General features: G+C 42.3%; 1 protein-coding gene across 2 annotated transcripts in view; it reads left to right on the forward strand.

Annotated features, from left to right (window-relative positions):
- Positions 1-7,919: 7,919 nt before the first annotated feature.
- Myot (myotilin) overlaps positions 7,920-22,214 on the forward strand; it is a 33,906-nt gene continuing 19,611 nt past the window's right edge. The window contains exons 1-2 of one of the 2 annotated variants that reach the window (XM_045152722.1): positions 7,920-8,040; positions 20,829-21,380. In XM_045152722.1, the coding sequence (XP_045008657.1) occupies positions 7,934-8,040; positions 20,829-21,380 (659 nt within the window). In that variant the 5' untranslated portion in view covers positions 7,920-7,933. Of the gene's footprint in view, positions 8,041-17,701; positions 17,779-20,828; positions 21,381-22,214 lie in introns of those variants that run through there. The other variant, XM_004665094.2, reaches the window with a different exon arrangement.

The following is a 22,214-nucleotide window of genomic DNA, read 5'->3' on the forward strand; positions in this document are numbered from 1 at the left end:
TGTGAAAAACCAGAACAGAGAGCCCTACAAAAGAATATTCAAAACAACTCAAGAATCATGTCACTTTTAATTCAAAAAGGAGGTAGGTGCTTTACAAAAAAAAAAAAAAAAAAAATCCAACAAGAACAATTGTATGGAGGGAGAAAAATTACTCAGTAAAATTTAGACGTTATTTAACCATTTCATATGCAGTGTTTAAATGCTTGCAAATACCCTTTTCTCAAACCCAGTTGCCTGGCGTTTCATACAGGCATCTCAGCTGATGCATGCTGGGAGACAAAGAAGTCTGGGTGTGGTGGCAGAGCAACAGACATCCAAACAGAAGTTTAAACTAGAGGCTTCATCCAAATGGAGTAAATCTGGGGCTAGAGAGATGGCTTGGCAGTCAAGGCACTTGCCTGTGACACCTAAGGACCCATGTTTGACTCTCCAGAACCCACGTAAGCCAGACTCACGAGGTGACAGAAATGCAAGGCCACACAGGCACATTAGGTGGCGCACGTGTCTGGAGTTTGGTTGCAGTGTCTGGAGGCCCTACAGCACCAGTTTTCTCTCTCTCTCCCTCACTCATCAAAAAATAAAAGTAGGGTTGGAGGGATGGCTTAGTGGTTAAGGCATTTGCCTGCAAAACCAGTGGACCTAGGTTCGATTCTGTAGAACCCACATTAGCCAGATGCACAAGGGGGCACACACGTCTGGAGTTCATTTGCAGTGGCTGGAGGCCCTGGTATGCCCATTCTCTCTCTCTCTCTCTCTCTCTCTGTCAAACATAAATAGATAAAAATAATGATTTTTTTCTTTTTGGTTTTTCGAGGTAGGGTCTCACTCTAGCCCACGCTGACCTGGAATTCACTCTGTATTCTCAGGATGGTCTCGAACTCACAGTGCTCCTCCTACCTCTGCCTCCTGAGTTCTGGGATTAGAGACGTGCACCACCATGCCCAGCTAAATTTTTTAAAAAGTAAATAAAAATAAAAACAAGTAAAGTAAATCTGGGGCTGGAGGGACAGCTCAGCAGGTGAGTGCCCTTCCTGCGCAAGGATTAGGACCTGAGGGGTCCTGAGACCACCTGAGTTCCACTCTGCAGATCCCATGTGAACAGCTGGGCACGGCCGCACACACCTGTGACTTCACTTTCACCAAGGGGAGCAAACACCGGGGAGTCAGGCCTGCAAAAATCAGCAGGCGCTGGTATCAGTAAGAGACTGTGGCCCAGATTTTTTTAAAAAAAAAGGCAGAATAGTGATGGAGAGGCACACTCAGTGTTTGCTCTGACCACCACCGGTGAGCACACGGGTACTGCAAGGGCACACACATGTGCACACACCACCCCCACACACCCACATTACACTATAAACACACATGAAGAGAGAACCAAGTCAATTTAGGGTATGGTAGGCAGCAACTAGAACTGATCCAGTTTGTTGATGGCCATCAGGTGCCTGGGTTTTTTTTTGTGGGGCGGGGGGCTTGACCACATGGATGGACGTGTCACATTCTCTTTTATTCTTTAAACCAGGTTCAGAGGCCCTGCAGCCACCTGTCAGGACCCACTTGTACCGTAGCCCCTGTGTTCACCAAGGTAACCTATCCATGCTACATGACTCAGGCTTTACCAAAGGGGGCAACAAAAAAGAAACGTGACGATGGAACATACTTTAGAAACTATCATCATTTAAAAAAAATTTTTTTTTTCTTTGAGGTAGGGTCTCACTCTAGCCTAGGCTGACCTGGGACTCACACTGTAGTCCCAGGCTAGCCTCGAACTCACAGCAATCCTCCTGCCTCTGCCACCTCCTGAGTACTACTGGGAGTAAAGGCATGTGCCACCACACCTGGCTACTACTGTCGTTTTATATTGTGAGAAAAGGTGAAGGGCGTGTTCACCGTCACAGGGCCTCCAGCCACTGCAAACAAACTCTGGATGCATGTGCCACTTAGTGCATCTGGCTTTACGTGGGTACTGGGGAAATGAACTCGGGATATCAGGCCTTTAACCTTTGAGCAGCCCCCAGAGCCAAATTTTAATCTGAATGTGATTGTAGATTCTGGAGCACCCTGGGGTTGGAGGAGGGAGGAGAAGGAGATAAGGATGTAATGTATCCTTGCTGCCACAAATGGCACCATTCATCTGTGAATCATTAAACGAGACCGGTCTGGTTAGGAAATACCTCTCACGTATCCATGCAACTCCTGCTCTGAGAGCATCCAGGTTTGGCTGGCCATATTTCTTTTTTTTTTTCTTTGGGTTTTTCAAGGTAGGGTCTCACTCTGGCCCAGGCTGACCTGGAATTCACTATGTAGACTCAGGGTGGCCTCGATCTGCCTCCAGGGTGCTAGGATTAAAGGCGTGCACCACCACGCCTGGCTTATAATTCTTAAAGAAAAGACCTGAGTTTCCCAAAAGCTAAATGTCTTGTCCAAGTCCCTGTTAGCAGCTTCTCCCAGCCAGTGAGAGTTGAGCTGTGGTCCAAGTCCCGTAAACTGATTCCCTGGGCTCTTAACACACTGCAACACTGTCCACGTGACCGTGATCACTAAGAAAGGCGAAATCTGTGACTCAAGACGATCATCAAAACCGACAAGGTGGTCTTTTCAATTAGTCTATTTTTAATATGGAAAAGTACTCTTTTGGGGAGCTGGAGAGATGGCTCAGTGGTTAAGTCACTTGCCCACAAAGCCCAAGAAACCAGGGTCAACTTTCCAGTACCCACATAGAGACAGATGCACAAGTTGGCACATGCATCTGGACTAAGTTTGCAGTGGCTAGAGATCCTGGTGCACCCATTCTCTCTATCTGCATCTTTCTCTCTGTCTCTCAAATAAAAAAGTAAAATATTTTTAAAAATGGCTCTTTAGGGAGTGATAGATGTCCCCACACTAGACATAAGATAAAAACAATCCAGACTTAACTTGAAGCACACTACCAAGTCCTTCAGCATTGACTGCAATCAGCTGGCAATCACAATGGGGAGGTATGCGCATGCACACTTACTGAGGTTGGTCTCAAGTCTGCGTGGTGCGGGCATGATCATTTCTGCCCCTCACAGAACTCTGTGCTCATTCCTCAGCATCTGCAAGACATCTCTACAACCAGAGGTCAGCTGGTTGTGTTTGAATGCCGAGTCCAGGCCACAGCCACCGTTCAAGTTCACTGGTACAGAGGGAAGGAGCGGATCACCAGCTCAGAGGACTTCCGGATTCTGAGGAAAAGTATTGTGATAAACCTTTCAAATGCAATGGTTTCCAGTTCCCCTTACAATTTAATTCAGGTTTTAAAGTAGCTAAAGGCCTGACATGCAACAAACCAAACAATCTTTTTCTTTTTTTTTGGCTTTTGGTTTTTCGAGGTAGGATCTTGCTCTAGCCCTGGTTGACCTGGAGTTCACTTTGTAGCCTCAGGCTGGTCTCAAACTGACAGCAATCCTCCTAACTCTGCCTCCCAAGTGCTAGGATTAAAGGCATGCGCCACCATGCTTGGCTAGGCCAGACAAGTTCTATCAAGTAACTGTTATTTTATTTTATTATTTTATTTATTTATTTATTTTGGTTTTTCAAGGTAGGGTTTAGCTCTAGCCCAGGCTAACCTGGAATTCACTATGTAGTCAGTCTCGCAGGGTCACCTTGAACTCATGGCGATCCTCCTATCTCTGCCTCCAGTGTGCTGGGATTAAAGGCGTGCACCACCACACCTGGCTAAGTAACTGTTATTTTAAATCCAAATGATTTGTCAATGAAAACATACCCCAAAAAAGAAAGTTAGCTTTTTGCATTGATGAAAGAACTTTTTTTTGGGGGGGGGGGTTTACAAGGTAGGATCTCTAGCCCAGGCTGACCTGGAATTCACTATGTAGTCTCAGGGTGGCCTTGAACTATTCACCACAATCCTTCTATCTCTGCCTTCCAAGTGCTGGGATTAAGGGCGTGCACCACCATGCCCATGAAACTATATCTTTGTATATCAAGGTCTCAGTATGTTGCTTAGACTCAGGTAATCCTGATGCCTCGACATCCTGAATGGATGGTTTGCATGAGAGGAGCATGCCAAGCGCTCAGCTAAACGAAGCATTTAGTAACTGTGAAAAGATGGGTTTATAGACGCTAGTCATAATGACCTTCCTACTGGTTTCTTGGCATAGCAACAACAAAGAGATGTGAGACTGGGCATATTTCTTAAGGGGTAAAACAAATGAAAATAGATGCCTGACTTTCTAAATATTTTATTGCATAATTTCTCTGCAAAATAACTGGAGCACAGCACAACTATGATCGACCCCAGGCTGAACTCTGAGGTCTCTCACACTCTGTAATTCAGCATTTACTCTTCACATAAGTATCTGGAGATACGCGCTATTACCCTTGCTTTATGAATCAGACATGTAAAAACCTTATTCAAGGTAACCAAGCTAGTAAAAGTACAATGTAGTTATTCAGCTAAATTAAGAAAATATATGTATTTAATTATTAATTCAGAACAAACACTACCTCCACATTACATTTAGGAATAGCCATTCCTTTGTTTCATAAAGAATGCTATTCCTTTTCAAAATAATATTTCAGTTTTTGAAAATAAACTAACACAAGTTCATTGTAATAAATCTGGGGGGAAAATGACATAAAGAAAAATCTTAAGTAACCAATAGTCTCACATTCCAGAGGAAAATAGTAATCTTTTGTATATTTTTCTATAGTAATATTATAATATCCTATTTTCTTAATCTTTTTCACTTTGGGTATTTTCAAATACAATTTATTTTTGTTGATTCCTGTTTCCACCTATTTTCTTTCTTTCTTTCTTTCTTTCTTTCTTTCTTTCTTTCTTTCTTTCTTTCTTTCCTTCCTTCCTTCCTTCTTTCTTTCTTTCTTTCTTTTTTTTTTTTTTTTGGTTTTTCAAGGTAGGGTCTCACTCACTCTAGTTCAGGCTGCCCTGGAATTCACTATGAAATCTCAGGGTGGCCTCAAACTCACGACAATCCTCCTACCTTTGCCTCCCAAGGGCTAGAATCAAAGATGTGTGCCACCACGTGAGGCTTTATTTTCTTCAAATCACAAAAATTAAGGGAAAATGATTCTTTTGAAGAAAGGAAGACCATTTCAGGATTAGTGTTTCCAGCCATGATTCATTCTGAGAGAAGTGACAGTTACCTGGTGTTATTTCCATCTGATGTTATCTGCTAGCAAAGAAGAAGGATGAAGGCCTAGTGGACTGAAGTGATGCCAAGGTCACGGAGCAATTCAGTGGTGGCACCAGGGCTCAGCTGCGGCCCAGCCCCTGCTCAGTGCTCATTTTTGTGTCTTTTCTGAGACTGTAGTCTGGGACTCCAGATTCCAGCCAACCTAGTATTTGCCTCCAGTTATTTCTCTTAGACACACGGTTGCTTCTCCCAACTAAATTAATCATTATATTTTATCTATTAAAATATTTTTTATTTATTTGTGAGAGAGACAGAGAATGAGAGGAGAGAGCAAGAGAGAGAGGCAGGGCCTCCTGCCACTGCAAATGAACTCCAGACGCATGCGCCACTTTGTGCATCTGGCCTTATGTGGGTACCGGAGATTCAAACTGAGGTCGTCAGGCTTTGTAATCAAGCAACCACTGAGCCATGTCTGCAACTCCAGAGGTCATGTTTTAAATCCCCTTTTCTCTTGTTTTCATCTTTCAGAAGCTTGTTCATCATCCGTCCCTGGTAAGTACAAGTTTTTCACATTTTGATGACTGATTAAATCAAAACCAGCACTCCAAGGCATCCTGCATCGCTGTTGCTGTCATGAACCCTTTTGAGGTTCCCTGCGCCAACGCGTAGAGGACACGGCAGGAGCGAGACAAGTGAGGTGTGCTGTGCAGCTCTCCGGGGCTCCTTTGCCTGGCACATGTTTCCTGAGTACACATGATGGCTAGGTGCTGTTCTGGCTGCCAAGGAGCTAGCCCTGAGCCAGGCTGACAAGATCCCTTTTTCTGAAATGGATTCTTCCTCTAATTCCACTTGGATTCACCAACTCCACAGAGTAGCAGAGAGAGAGAGATATCCAGACAACAAACACCCTAGTTGTCGCCTGTCCAGCAGTGCACATCACACAGGGGCCATGCTTTTATTAGCACTAGGCCTAAGTACCGGGATACTGATAGGTTAAGTTCAGTTCAGAAAATAGTCCTATAGGATCCATATCTATCTATCTATCTATCTATCTATCTATCTATCTATCTATCTATCTATCTATCTATGTAACTATCTATCTCTCTCTATCTATCTATATATGTATACATATACATATATATATATATATATATAATTTTTTTTTTTTTTTGGTTTTTCAAGGCAGGGTCTCACTGTAGCTCAGGCCAACCTGGAATTCACTATGTAGTCTCAGGGTGGCCTCAAACTCAGTGATCCTCCTCCTCTGCCTCCCGAGCGCTGGGATTAAAGGCATGCGCCACCACGCCTGGCAGGTTGTATTTTTAAAATAAGTTTTATTTATTTATATGGGTATTTATTATATAGGTGGGGGATGCACCAGAGTCTTTTACCACTACACATGAATGCCAGACACTTGAACCACTTCTCATCCAAAATTATGTATTTACTGAAAAATTAAACCCAGGCTGGCACAGGCTTTGGAAACAAGTGCCTTTAACTACTGAGCCATCTCCTCAGCCCCTTAGATTATATTTTTAAAATTTATGAGCCCACCCAGATGACAAAGTATATAATCAGATGGATGTTTCTGAATCTGAAGCAAATTCCATTTATTCCCTAGTACCTACTCATTCTAGCATGCTCCTGTTCAACTGATTTGTTCACTTGGGGCCTCCACGTATGCTAATCAGATGACTCACTTCCCTTTCCAGAGGCAGTGTGCACTTTGATTATCACAGAAGCATTTCCTGAAGACTCTGGAGAGTTCAAGTGCATCGCAGAAAATGAGGCCGGGACTGCAGTCTCGGCTGCAAAACTCTTTGTTTCTTTAGGTAACGCTCTTCAAAACATCCTTGCACATTGGGCACAATGCAGTTTTTCTTGTCAAAATTAAAACAAGGACTTTACTTTCAGCAAGATTGCAATGCATAATACATTATTGTGAACTGTTATTTCAAAAACGTTCTCTCCTGGAGCTGGAGAGATGGCTGGCTTACCAGTTAAGGGACTTGTCTATGTAGCCTAAGGACCCAGGGTCGATTCCTCAGTACCCATATAAGCCAAATGTACAAGGTGGCACATGTGTCTGGAGCTCGTGTGCAGTAGCTAGAGGCTCTGGGCATGCCACCCATTCTCTCTCTCTCTCATTATTTTCCTCTTTCTTTCTATCCATCATCTCAAATAAATAGAGTAAAAAAAAATAATCCTTGCTCTAATTCAGACTTATGCTAGTTACTTTTCTTGTTCAAACATCTGGCAAGAAGCAAGGTCAGAGCGGAAGGGTTTATTTTGGTTTATAGTTGGAGTGGTTACATCATGGCGGGGAAGGCGTGGTGGCAGCAGTGTGGGGCAGCTGGCCACATTCAGTCCGCAGTCAGGAAACAGAGTGATGAATGCGGTGCTCAGCTCACGCTCTACTTTTTATTTCTTCTGGGATCCAAGCCCATGGCATGGAGCCACTCACAGTTACGGTGTGCCTTTCCATCTTAATTAACCTAATCTAAAGCCTCCCCCACAGACATGCCCAGAGATTTGTTTCCCAGAAGATTGTAGAGTGATCCTCCTAAGTTGGGAATCGGTATTAACCATCGCAAGCCTAGTGGCAAGAGGAAGATTCTCTGTTTTTTATCTACTTTAATGAGTCATTATATTTTTCAGAAGGAAAAGAACTAAAGACTTCAAAGAGTTCTCCAAAGTTATCCGTGAGCAAATTCCCCCTTCTGCCAGCCTCCTTTCCCTGGAAAAATGATCAAACTCCATATCATGCCTCCATAAAGTTTATACCATCCATAAAGTTTATGCCATCTGTTCCTGAACCAGCCAGTCATGGTGAATACAAGACCCAAGTTCCAAAACAGGATGTCTGCACTATTAACGGAAGCTCCCCTGAGCAACAGCCACAACGGTAAGGATGGAAAGACCTAACATTCACTCCTCCAGCAAATGTTCTTGGTTCTGCGAATAGATCCTGACAAAGCTTCTGCTGCTGGGGAACTTGCCCAGAGAGAGGGGTCACTATAACCTTGTCAGCCCTCTTACCATGGCTGACAGTACACCTATGCTTAGATGCACGTTTAAGGGGTTGTTACAGTCATTTGTTGAGCAAAAGATTGATGCTAAAGTGACACAAGACTTATGAAGAAGCAGAATCATTTCCCAAAATAGAATTCAGTGTCTGTGTGTGCTCATGTGTGAGAGGCACATGTGTGTCACTTGTACATGTAGGTACACGTTCACGTGTGTCCATGCCTATGGAAGCCAGAGGTCAACCTCAGATGTCATCCTTCTCTCTCTCTCTCTTTTTATTGAATATTTTTATTCTTACTTATTTATTTGAAAGAAAGAAAGAGAGAGAATGGGCTCACCAGGGCTTCCAGCCACTGTAAACAAACTCCAGATGCATGTGCCACCTTGTGCAGCTGCCTTACATGGGTCCTGGGGAATCAAACAGAGGTCCTTTGGCTTTGCAGGCAAATGCCTTAACCTCTAAGCCATCTCTCCAGCCCCCTTCTCTATCTCTCTCTTTAAAAAAAAAATGATTTATTTGAGAGAGAAAGAGGAAGAGGCAGAGAGAAAGACAGAATGGGCACACCAGGGCCTCCAGCCCCTGTACACAAACTCCAGATGCATGCACCCCTTGTGCACCTGGCTAACATGGGTCCTGGGGAATCGAACCACAGTACTTAGACTTCACAGGCAAACGCCTTAACCACTAAGCCATTTCTTCAGTCCCCTCATCCTTCTCTTTTGAGAGAAAGAAAAAGAATTGGCACACCAAGGCCTCCAGCCACTGAAATTCAACTCCAGACACGCGCACCAGCTAGTGCTCATGTGCAACCTTGTACTTGCATCACCTTGTGTGTCTAGCTTACATGGGATCTGGAGCATCGAACATGGATCCTTGGGCTTCACAGGCAAGCACCTTATCTGCTAAGCCATCTCTTCAGGCCTCCTGGCTTTTTATTTTAACATGGCTTCTGGGGATGGAACTTAAAGTGTTCTCAAGCTTGCATGTCAATTACTTTACCAACTGTGATATTACCCAGTGTCTTATCTTTTTTTTTTTTTTTTTTTTGAGTAGGGGAGATAGAGGGAATTGGCACACCAGGGTCTCAGTCACTGAAATCAAACTCCAGCCACTTGCGCCACCTAGTGGGCATGTGCAACCTTGTTTTTTCCTCACCTTTGTGTGTCTGGCTTACCTGGGATCTGGAGAGTCAAACTTGGGTCCTTAGGCTTTGTAGGCAAGCGCCTTAAGTGCTAAGCCATCTCTCCAGTCCCAATGTCTTATCCTAATGTAAATATGTAAAATATTTTGCCAAGTAGGTTTCCTCTTGGCCAGTCTTAGAATAAAGATTGACCTGTCCTTGTGTTTAGAAAACAAATATAAAATTGAAGAGATAGTTCAGTCAGTGATTTGCCAACTAGACTGTATTTAAATCCTCCTAATCTACCACAGTCACCATTCCCAGCACCCAACAGACACCTCAACCAAAATGTATTGATTGTTAAAAACTTGATGTCAGGACTGGAGAGATGGCTCAGAGGTTAATGGCACTTTATGCAAAGCCTCATAACCCAGGTTTGATTCCCCAGTACCCACATAAAGTCAGATGCAGGAAGTGGTGCATGCATTTGGAGTTTGTTTGCAATGGCAGGAGACCCTGATGTACTCATACTCAGTCTTTCTTTCTCTCTCTCTCTTCCCCTCTCTCCCTCCCCTCAAATAATTAAATAATTTTTTAAAAAAAACTTAGAAACTTGATGCCAAAAGTCATTTAAATATTTTTGCTTTTGCAATATCAAACACCTTCCAATAAGCATTTTACTAGACTAAAGCTACCTTTAGATTAATGCTTTTTTAAAAGTACATTATTTATTTGAGAGGCAGAGAGAGGGGGAGAAATAGATAAGGTGTGCCAGGGCCTCTAGCCATTGCAAATGAACTTCAGACACATGCACCACTATATGCATCTGGCTTACATGGGTTCTAGGGAGTTGAACCTGGGTCCTTGGGCTACACGGGCAAGCATCTTAGCCCAGAGTAAGTGCTTTTAATAATACTCAGTAAATGAACATACTTGAATACTTATCTGCTATAACCAAATGACGTTGTTGACCAAAATTAAACCCTTTTGAAGAAGAGTAGCATTTAGGCCTATAAAGTGAGAGAAATATGTCATGTTAGAGATTGAAGGAGTCATAGCTTCCTTCAAGTGACTCAAGTTGTAGAGAATTGTGTATTGTTGTGGGCTGGCTCCTCATGTTTCCATGCCCTTGGGATAGCAGGTACTTCAAGTGTTTCCTACAATACAGACAGAGAGGAAAAGACTTTGGTTTTGGAGAATAATAGACCTGAAACAGTAAATGGCCAGTGTGCAGCAGAAACTCTATAAACAGGTTAGCTAAATATTCTCTCTTACTACATTGTTTTTTGAAATCAAGATAAGAAAATCTCAAACTGGGTGTGGTGGTGCATGCCTTTAATCCTAGCATTCAGGAGACTGAGGTAGGAGGATCACTGTAAGTTCAAGGCCAGGCTGAGACTTTGTAGTGAATTCCAGATCAGCCTGGGCTAGAGCAAGACCCTACCACAAAAAATAAATAAATAAATAAATAAATAAGAAAGAAAGAAAGAAGGAAGGAAGAGAAAGAAGAAAGAAAGAAGAGGGGAGGAGAAGAAAGGAAAGAAAGGAAAGGAAAGAAAAGAAAAAAGAAAAGAAAAGAAAAGAAAAGAAAAGAAAAGAAAAGAAAAGAAAAGAAAAGAAAAGAAAAGAAAAAGACAGTCCCCAGCTACAACTATGAGTTCTGGATTGGTCTCCTTGAACCCTCTCTAGCTTCTGGGATTTCATGGTCTGGAAATCCCTTCTATAAAGATTCCTTATGAGGGCTGGAGAGATGGCTTAGCGGTTAAGCGCTTGCCTGTGAAGCCTAAGGACCCTGGTTTGAGGTTCGACTCCCCAGGACCCACGTAAGCCAGATTCACAAGGGGGTGCACACATCTGGAGTTCATTTGTAGTGGCTGGAGGCCTTGGCACGCCCATTCTCTCTCTCTCTGCCTCTTCCTCTTTTTGTCTGTTACTCTTAAATAAATAAATAAAAATAACAAAAAAATTAAAGATTCCTCATGACTTCCGAGAAGAATAGGTATGTCAGACATAAATAAGACTACAACTTATTTAACACTTATTGAAGTATATTCTTTTAGCATAGAGTTAGAATATTCTGTTAGATAAGCTTGCTGAAAAGATAGCCAATTCTGGTATCTAAAACTTTTCTTTATGAATACCTGTGCCTAATAGTAAGCCTTTAAAAATTTAAAGATGTTGAAATTATGACACAGTATCTATCACGAGAGTCCCATCTTCATTAAGAAAAATCATCAGGGGTGACAACGAGTTTCTAATTTTCCTTAAATTTAGTAAATTTGTGTCTGGAGAGATTGCTTAGTGGTTAAGGCACTTGCCTGCAAAGCCTGAGGACCCACGTTCGACTCTCCAGCTTCCACATAAGCCAGACGTATAAGACGACACAAGCACGCAAGATCACTCATGTGCACAAGGTAGTGCGTGCATCTGGAGTTTGATTGCAGTAGCTGGAGGTTCTGGTGTGCCAATTCTCTCTCTCTCTCCCTCCTTCTCATAAAGAAAAGAGCAGTCTGTTGGCCTTGCCTCAAAAAAATATTAAAGAAAAGTTAACAAGCTTTTATTGAATGTCTACCCTGAATTTCCCTGTGCTAGTTGAGATAAATAAGTAACAGGTAGTCTCTCCCTCAGGAATGTCCAAATCTAGATAAGGAGGTACATTATGCCCACATAACAGCCTGTAATATTATTTCTCATTTGGGGTTTCTGAGCAACCAGCTTAGGTAATCTGATAAACCAGGAATCATCTTCATGTTTCAGTTATCACAAGTTTCAGTTATTACAGTTTAGTGCTGGGGAGATGGATCAGTGGTTAAGTATGCTTTTTTTAATTTTTTGGTTTTTCAAGGTAGGGTTTCACTCTAGCCCACACTGATCTGGAATTCACTATAGATTCTCAGGGTGGCCTCAAACTCACGGCAATTCTCCTACCTTTGCCTCCTGAGTGCTGGGATTAAAAGCATGCGCCACCACGCCTGGCTTAAATATGCTTTTGCAAAGCATGCCAGCCAGGGTTCGATACCACAGTATCCATATAAACCGGATGCACAAAGTAGTGCATGCATTTGGGGCTGGTTTGCAGTGGCCAGGGGGCTTGGTGCATCCATACTGTCTTTCTATCTATCTATCTCTCCCCTTCTTTCTCTTTGCTCACAAATAAATACGTTCATTAATTAATTTTTAAAAATCTCAGAGTTGGGCTGGAGAGATGGCTTAGCGGTTAAGCGCTTGCCTGTGAAGCCTAAGGACCTCGGTTCGAGGCTTGGTTCCCCAGGTCCCATGTTAGCCAGATGCACAAGGGGGCGCACGCGTCTGGAGTTCGTTTGCAGAGGCTGGAAGCCCTGGCGCGCCCATTCTCTCTCTCTCTCCCTCTATCTGTCTTTCTCTCTGTGTCTGTAGCTCTCAAATAAATAAATAAATAAATAAAATTAAAAAAAAAAAATCTCAGAGTTGGGGGCTGGAGAGATGGCTCAGTGGTTAAGGGACTTTCTTAGAAAGCCTGACAGCCCAGGTTCAACTCCTCAGTATCTGCATGAAGCCAGATACACAATCCAGAGTTGTTTCCAGTGGCAGGAGGCCTTGGTGCGCCCATGTTCTCTGTCTTTCTCTCTCTCAAGTAAATAGAAATATTTTTTAAAAAAACATTGGCAGGCTGGGAGATTGTTTAGTGGTTAAGGTGCTTGCTTGCAAAATCAAAGGACCCAGGTTCAATTCCCCAGTACCCACATAAGCCAGGTGTACAAAGTGGCACATGCATCTGAAGTTCATTTGCAGCAACTGGAGGCTCTAGCATACCCACTCTCCCTCTCCCCCCAAAATAAATAAATTAAAATAAAATATTATAAAAAATGGGGCTGGAGAGATGGCTTAGTGGTTAAGCACTTGCCTGTGAAGCCTAAGAACCCTGGTTAGAGGCTCGATTCCCCAGGCCCCATGTTAGCCAGATGCACAAGGGGGTGCAAGCATCTGGAGTTCGTTTGCAGTGGCTGGAGGCCCTGGAGCACCCATTCTCTCTCTCTCTCTCTCTCTTAATCTATCTGCCTCTTTCTCTCTCTGCCTTTCACTCTCAAAATAAATAGATAAAAGTAAACAAAATATTTTTTTAATTAAAAAACGATTTTTTTTTTTTTTTTGCTTAAAACTCAGAGTTTGTGTGGTAGAATGTCAACTCACTTAGGTCTCCAAAAGAGATAGTAAAAGAATGTTAAGAGCTAGATAGATGGCTTAGCAGTGAAGACACTTGCTGGCAAAGCAAAGGACCCAGGTTTGATTCCCCAGTACCCATGTAAGCCATATGCACAAGGTGGCACAGTTGTTTGCACGGTGGCAGAGTTTGTTTGCAGTGGCTAGAGGCCCTGGCACACCCATTCTCTCTCCCTCTCTCTCCCTATCAAATAAATAAATAAACAAATAAGTAAAGTCCTACCTTCATTTTTAAAAAAAGAATGTTAAGCGGGGCATGGTGGTGCACACCTTTAACCCCAGCACTCAGGAGACAGAGCTAGGCGGATTGCTGTGAGTTCAAGGTCATCCTGAGACTGCATAGTGAATTCTAGGTCAGCCTGGGCTAGAGCAAGACCCTACCATGAAAAAACAAACAAACAAACAAACAAACAAATAATGTTAATATGTCAAATTAATCCCATCATTTTTACTCTGGAACTCCAAACTCCATGGAGTCCACAATTACTTACTATTTGGGCAAAATATACGATTGAATCAAATGCTCAACTGCATATTTCAAATAACACATGCCCTCTCACTGTGGGTCTGTGCAGAACTTCAGTCATCCCGCTGGCATAAAACCTGATGTAAATCTGGCTTTCTTCACTCTGCATTCCTTCCACCCACAATGTGTGTTTCTCAGCTAGTAATGCAGAAATGAACTTCATCAAAAATAAACTTGAGGGCTGGAGAGATAACTTAGCAGTTAGGTCACTTGCTGGCAAAGCCTAAGAACCCATGTTTGACTCTCCAGATCCCAGGTAAGCCAGACACACAGAAGTGGGGCAAGTGCAAGGTCGCACATGACCACTAGGTGGCACAAGTTTCTGGAGTTTGATTTCAGTGGCTGAGGCCCTAGAGTGCCAATTGTCTGTCTCTCTCATGAACACTTGATCGCTGCCTTCATGAGCAGCTCTTGGAGCCATTTTCTTTTACTTTTTTTTTTTTTTAATCAGCAATGGCTATATATGAAGAGTTGCGAATGGGCGACAGTTAAGTAGCTATCCTGTTTCTAGCAATGATAGGACAAAAAGCTCCTCAAACCTGCTGCAGGAAGGCTGTAGCCAGGTGGAGGCAGGAGACTGAATTCCTAGGGGAAAAGACATGGCAAAGGTCACCTTCTGTGGTCCATATGAAATGAGGTTCACCCAAATTGGAATATTAAGGATACTTGCAGTCTAAGGATCTTAGGATTTTTGTTAACTAAAAACTAAACCAGTCAAATGGCCACATTTATGAGAAATCTGAACTACCATTCAAAAAAATTAGACACATACAGCTTTAATCCCAGCACTCGGGAGGCAGAGGTAGGAGGATTGCTGTGGGTTTGAAGCCACCCTGAGACTACATAGTGAATTCTAGGTCAGCCTGGGCTAAAGCGAGACCCTACCTTGAAAACAAAAACAAAAGTAAACCCAACATTAAAAGGCAGAGAAACTGGTTAATAATGGGTTTCTTTCTCTTTTTAATATGCTTATTTGTGTGTGACAGAGAGAGACACAAGGAATGAGAGAAGAAAGAGAGAGAGAACGAGCATGCCAGGGCTTCTTGCCACTGCAAAAAACACCAGACACATGTGCCACGTTGTGAGTTTGGCTTTATGTGGGTACTGAGGAATCAAACTTGGGCAGCTGGGCTTTGCATGCAAGCACCTTTAACCGCTGGAGCCCTTATCTCCAGACCCATAATGGATTATTAAATGGAGCCCCTCAACTGCTGTGATAAAGGAAGACCTATTTTTCATTCCTACATGATTCCTCAATCCTCCTGTACAGGAAGAACTTTAGTCTTGACCAGCCGTGCAGGCTAGCACACAAATCACATCTTACAAATGCTCAATCAACCCTGAGAATAGGCAAAGCCTGGGAAACAAGGGACAAGCAGAACGAAACTTCTCGTCAACTAAGAGCACCTTTGGAACCCACTCAGCAAAACTGGGTCACTGGTCATTTGTCCTCAACGTCTTCTGCACTCGATGGGAAGTAGATATCTCAAATTTTAGTACTGAGACGCCTCACGTCTAATGGATCCTCTCTTCCTTGCCCTTATCAAATCTATTCTCGGGCAGAACAAAATGTCAGCCACAGATAATCTGTTGAATATGCCTAAAATAATGTCTCGGGGAAATGCTGTTTGTGTTAGCTAGTCTTATTTTTATGACACTTGCATTTTCAAGTGGCTCTGATTTGGATCAAAGGGTTTTGTCCCTGTTAATGGAATTCTAAATATCAGAGAACAGATGTGGAAAATATTTTGGGAGATTCCTGAAATAAGACTTTGTAGGCCACCACCTACTCATCAAATCTCACATGCTTTTCCACTAAGTCATGGCTGTACCCAGACAGGCATTACCCAGCCTTCTCTGAACTGCAAAGCAAGGAACAGTTATGAAGACTTTTGTAAAATTATTTATTTATTTATTTGCAAGCAGACAAACAGAGAAGGAATGGGCATGCCAGGGCCTCTTGCCACTGCAAATGAACTCCAGGTGCGTGTGCCACTTTGTGCATGTGGCTTTTTATGGGTACTGGGGAATCAAACCCAGGCCATTGGACTTTGCAAGCAAACACTTTTATCCACTAAGCTATCTCTCCAGAATTTTTGTTTGTTTGTTTGTTTTTTCAAGGTAGGGTCTCACCCTAGCCCAGGCTGACCTAGAATTCATTCAGTAGTCTCAGGGTGGCTTTGAACTCATGGTAGCCCTCCTACATCTACCTTCCAAGAGCTGGGATTAAAGGCATATGCCACCAAGTCTGGCTCCAGAATTTTTTTTTTTTTGTTTTTGAGGCAGTTTCCCAGGTTGGCCTCAAACTCCTGGCCACTAGTGAGCTTCTCACTTTGGCCTCTTAAGTAGCTGGAACTATGGATGTCAGACATGAACACTGGGAAGAATTTTATATGGCTGACATGTGTTCAAACATGTATTTATTGGACCCTGATAGAGGTGGTAATTAAAGCAAGATGTGGCAGGGAGGGAAACCAGAGCCATTAAATGCAAATAAGTCTAATGAATTGGTCCGATCCTCATTCCATCTACCTCATTTCACTGCTTCTGTTGGCTTGAAATTTTCTTCTTCTGTAGATATTTACTTCCCTGCACATTTTTTTTTAAATGGAAACTTAAATACCCATAATGGTCTCCAAAAAGACAGAAAACTATATGGTAGGAGTAAGGAGAGATGAAAGAAAGTAATGGGAGCCCTACTCACATTGTTGGTTGGTTGGTTGGTTTGTTTAAGTGTTTAAACAAAACACTTTTTGAATAAAAGTGCTAAGTTGAGGATGGAGAGATGGCTCAGTAGTTAAGGGTGCTTGCTTGCAAGGCCTAATGGCCTATGGTTTGAATCCCCAGTACCCACATAGGGCACGGTGCACAGAGTGATGCATGCATCTGAAGTTTGTTTGCAGGAAGACCTATTGTGCCAGCTCTCTCCCCCATTCACTCTCCATCTCTCTCTCTCTCTCTCTCACTCTCTTTCTGCTTGCAAATAAATAGTAAATAAAAATTAAAAAAAGAAAATATTGTCTTAAAAAATAAAAGCACTAAGCCAAAGGTGTGTGTGTCAGACAGATTCAGAAAGCTTGCTGAAGAAAACAAATCACATTTTTTCCACCTGTTTACCTTCCCAGTGACGTGTCACCATGACCCTGCTGGGCAGCCAGACCACACCTCCTCTAGGAATGCTCTGGAGGAGTCAGACTCCGCCCCCACTCTTACTAAGCAAGTACAAATAAAGAAGAGTTCAGATGCAGAAAGAGGCAACACCAATCAGTCTTGGAGTCCTCTCACCACCAGCCTTATCACTAGTGAAGTCTTACTAGATAGAAAAACTCATCTTGAAATATCGTTTCCCAATTAGACCTTGTCTGCCCATCAAAGAAGATTCAACCCCTCACCTCAACACAGAAATTTGAGTTTTCTTTATACTTGTTCTCATCTTCCAGTTTACTGCTCTCCCCCTACGAGCTTGCTTAACTCAAAGTCAAAATTCATGTCTAAAATAAAGAGGCCTGCAACAGAAGCTCATGTAACCTCACTCCTGAAATACACCAAGACATCTGAGAGAGTGGTTACATGGCAGACTCTTACTTTGACAGGCCAGTATAGGTAGACGGACAGGCCGGCACATCAGATGTCACTATTTGGCAGCTGATAAAAGTCAGTGTGCTATAATACCAGGCTCAAGGCTGCTAGATTCGTCCAGGGGAAGGCGATGTCTCTTCCTTCCCCTCAATAGTGGGCTGAGCCCAGCTGGCACCCTCTGGAAATCGGGGTAAGTCCCTTCTTTTATTTGTGCTGTGGTTTGGGATTTTTTTTTTTTTTTGTCCAAATCAAAGAAGTGTTTACAAAGGAGATCTTCAGATTTAAAAATTTGACGGTTACACTTGCATAATGGTGTTATAGGAAGATTTAAAGAGAGGGACCTATTCACTCTATAACTGGAAACTGGAAGGCACACAGGGAACACAGGGGAGATGGAGAAAGACAATTGTGTGCCATTATTTTTAAAACAGTATCTTTCCCTGAAAGGGTACATTTGACCTGACTGTAATTGTGCTAGTGTATTATCAATGCAGCACGTCTTCCATCAGTCTTTTGTACAAGTCTGCGCTACATTAGAGAAACTAATAGCTAATATTAGCTGTTAAAATTAAGTAACTAGTTCTAAAGAAATATTTTTAAAATAGGAGTTGGGATACCATTTTATTTATAAGATCTTTATGATATACTCATTACTTGTGGCTGAGCATAGCATAGCCTTGCCATCAACTCTCTTGCAGAAGTGAGCTGTGGAACCAGAGCCACAAACATGAGGAAAGCTGTTTGGAGTTAGCTCTGTGAACATCTGTAGACATAGATAAAACTTGTGAAAGCATGTATTTTTAATGGAGCTTGAAAAACATGATTGTATTACCACAATAAGTGACAGTTCACATTCTGAGAATATATGTGAATAAAAATAAGACAACTATTTGTGGATACTGTCGACTGCTTGTTTCTTCTGAAGCAGCGTATTCCTACTGGAAATGAGCCTGAATAATTTGCCCCCCCCCCACCAGACAGGAAATTAAGAACCACACTCGACATTCGTTCTTCAATAAACAGACCAATAACTACAAAACTAGTTGCCTTGAAAAAGAGTTGTTTTTATTTCAGTTCTAGTTAAGCTCCCACCGCCTTTCTGAATGTTTATTTGAAAAACCTAATATAGTTCATTCCTACAATGCACTTCTGAACATATTCACTGTTCATAAAATTAAGGACTGTGTAACTTTTCAAGTGTGAGTGTGCGTGTGTATGTGTATGTGTGTGTTTCAATGGAGCCTTTCACTAGGTTATTTTGTTGAATTTTTGTTCTAACTAATTGTAACTCTAAGCTACAGAGAAAAATCTTAAAATAAACTTGTTTGGTCCAGAAAAGTTTCATTTAAAAAATTTCCCTCTAGATAGTAACTCAAATATTTATCAGATTTGGCTTCAATGTTGACAAACAATTTGGTTATTTTTTTTCAATTAAAAGTTCAAATTAGGGTCTGGAGAGATGGCTCAGCTATCTACATGTACTTGCCTGTACAACCTGATTATCTGGGTTCAATTTCCCAGTACCCACATAAAGCCAGATGCAAAAAGTGGTGCATGCATCTGGAGTTTGTAGGCAGAGGCTGGAGGCCCTGGCATGCCCATTCTCTTTGGCTCTCTCTGCTTGTAAATAAGTAAACATTTCAGGATTGGCTTATACTATGTGAAGTATTTTGGGTTAACTTTTCTGGTATTTTGGATAGAAATGGGGCCAACAGGTGAGGGTTATTTTAATGTGTAGGCCTAGTTTTTGTGTATAATGGCCTTGCTTGGATTCATCATAGTAGCAGGAAGAACTCAGGCATGCATAACCCTGAAGGTTGATTTTTATCAGCAAAGTAAAGGAGAAGTGGGGGTCTGTGGTAGGAAGGCAGGTGGGCCATGGCAGAGCTAGGAGACACAGCGTCTTTCCCTGATAAGGTACAGGCTAGCTTCATGGGTGTGCCATTTACATCTATGCTTCCTATTTGATTTGAAAAGAAATTAGCCGGAAATGTATGTTAAACGTCATAAAAAGGAAAGCTAGATAATTAAGAGACCATCAAGACCAAATCACTGAAAAGTATAATCCAAAAATAACAGAAAAATCATAAATAGACGTGGAGAAAAGCGCACGCTCCATCTCTGTTGATGGTCAGCTTGGAACCAATGTGAGAAAAGTAGGCAGTGAATTTTAGTATTTTAAATGAGTCAACATAAACATTAAAGTTCTACACACACACACACACACACACACACACACACACTCATACACAGTAAATCACTTCCCTAGGTCTGCTAAGATGTTGTTCATTCGAGACTTTTGGGGTGTCGGAAGAGCTCTCCAGCACTTTCAATGAACAAGGGGCAGAACTCATAGTAAATACAGGTTGCCATTATACTATTACATGCTGTTAATTTTAAATCATTAAATCCTTGAAGTTGACAAATCTGCAGTGACTCAATAAGAGCTAATCATAAGACTATACAATTATCTCATTGAGTAATGTCAAAGAATTCCTTTCCAAAACTAGCCCCTTGGAAAATTCAATTATTTTGTTATGTCTTGGAGCCTCTGCATCCTCTTTCCCTCAGAGGCAAACAAGCATCTATGAATCCTTTTGTCTTACTCTCAGGGGAAAAGTCACTTGTATGTGGCCATAACATTCATGACTTCACAGTGGCTGATGCTACCTACATAAGACCTGCATAATAGAAGGACAGAAAAAATGATGACATCCAAAAGGAACAAGGACTACTTGAAAAGAAGAAGGAATTCAGTGGAGAGGGAAGGTGGTGAGAGGGGATTATATCATGATATGCATGGATATGATCATGATATGCATGGAGACTGTTAAAAAGTTAAACAAAAAGAAAAACGCTACTTGTGTGGACAGAGACAAAAAGGAAATATAGAATCTAGGAAAGTTCAACTTTGAGGCAACCTTAAAAGCATATAAGCTTATTTTTAAAAATATTTTTCATTTTTATTTATTTATTTGACACAGAGAAAGAGGGAGAGAGAGAGAGAGAGAGAACAGGCGCACCAGGGCCTCCAGCCACTGTAAACGAACTCCAGACACATGTGCCACCTTGTGCATCTGGCTAACGTGGGACCTAGAGAATCAAACCTGGGTCCTTTGGTTTTATAGGCAAACACCCTAACCACTAAACCACCCCTCCAGCCCATAAGCTTAGTTTTTAATGTCACATAATATAGTTTAAACAAATAAAATTGTAGTTAATTATTTTCTTCTTTTGAAGGAACAACATTCTTCAAGAGACACCCACTCCACCAAAACCAGGAGCCCAGGGTTCTCAAGACCTCAGCCACCAGGGAAAAACCAAGTTTGCTTCTGATTTCTTGCGACCAGCCTTGCAGCCTGATCTTCGGGACCCTGCCTTTCCAGGAACAAATAGTTACAGTGATACCCTGCCTTCACCTTCCATACACGAGCTAAGCATGTTTAACTACGAACGTCCAAAACACTTCATTCAGTCCCAAAACCCATGTGGCTCCAGACTGCAGCCCCCTGGACCGAAGACCTCCAGCTTCTCCCCACAAACCAAACAGTCCTCCATCACCATCCAGCCGCGTCCATGTACAGAGCAGCGGTTCTCAGCCTCCTCCACAGTGAGTTCTCACATCACCATGTCTTCCTCTGCCTACCCTGCCTCCCAGCAGCTCACCGGCTCCAACCCAGGCCAGAGGATTTCTGCCACCTATAACCAGTCCCCGGCCAGCTTCCTCAGCTCCATATTGCCATCACACCCCGACTACAGTAGCAGTAAAGTCCCTTCCACTGCGGACTCCAAGTAAGTGAAGACAAGCAATGAGCTTGTCTTAGAGGGTTTTGGGGGTGTGCAGTGGGTTCGTTCTTTACCATGTAAAAAGACAGTGTGGGTTTTACAGCCTTGATCCATAGACCTCCTGGAACACGCTGAGCAAGGTGCTGGCAGTTAAGAGGTTATCTCACCTATTCTCCAGCATCCAGACTCAGCTAAATTCAAATGACCTATTGCCCCACAACAATCTCTTACCGATCACTTTTCACCTTCAGAAGAAAAAAAAAAAAAAAAGACAGATTTCTAACATACCACAAACAGCGACATTCTAGCTTGGCTCTAAACGAAGTTCTTCTTGCTGTAAATTGAATTCCTCCGAGCCAGGCCCCGCTGAGATGAAGGACACCTGTCTGTTCTGCTTCAACCAGGATTTCCTCTCACATAAGCAAGGGCTATTACGTTTCTTCTTCATTTAGTCTTTTCTTCCCACCAATATCCCCCTCTAATCCTACATATCCACTTGGCTAAGATACTTTAAAATTAACGTTTAAAAAAAAAATCTAGGATTCAGACATTCACATGGATGACTCATTCTTATTATGACTGGAAGGAAGGTTTGAATAGATGGAAGCTTGTGATCTTAAGGTTTACTCTGATAGTTGAAACCATAACTTATTTAGTCTTGCTGGCTGATCTAAGTCCAGGAGAAGACACCTGGAGCCTTATGCAAGCACATAACCATTTTCACAGCCCCAAGACTGTCCTGGAAGAATTTGATATGAAAAGGGACAACACAGTGATGTGCTTTTTTTAAAACATGAACCGAATACTTTGTGCTTAAGCACACTGAGCGCTATCAGATTT

Source organism: Jaculus jaculus, chromosome 6, assembly GCF_020740685.1.
Source record: "Jaculus jaculus isolate mJacJac1 chromosome 6, mJacJac1.mat.Y.cur, whole genome shotgun sequence".
NCBI classification, from domain to species: Eukaryota; Metazoa; Chordata; class Mammalia; order Rodentia; family Dipodidae; genus Jaculus; species Jaculus jaculus.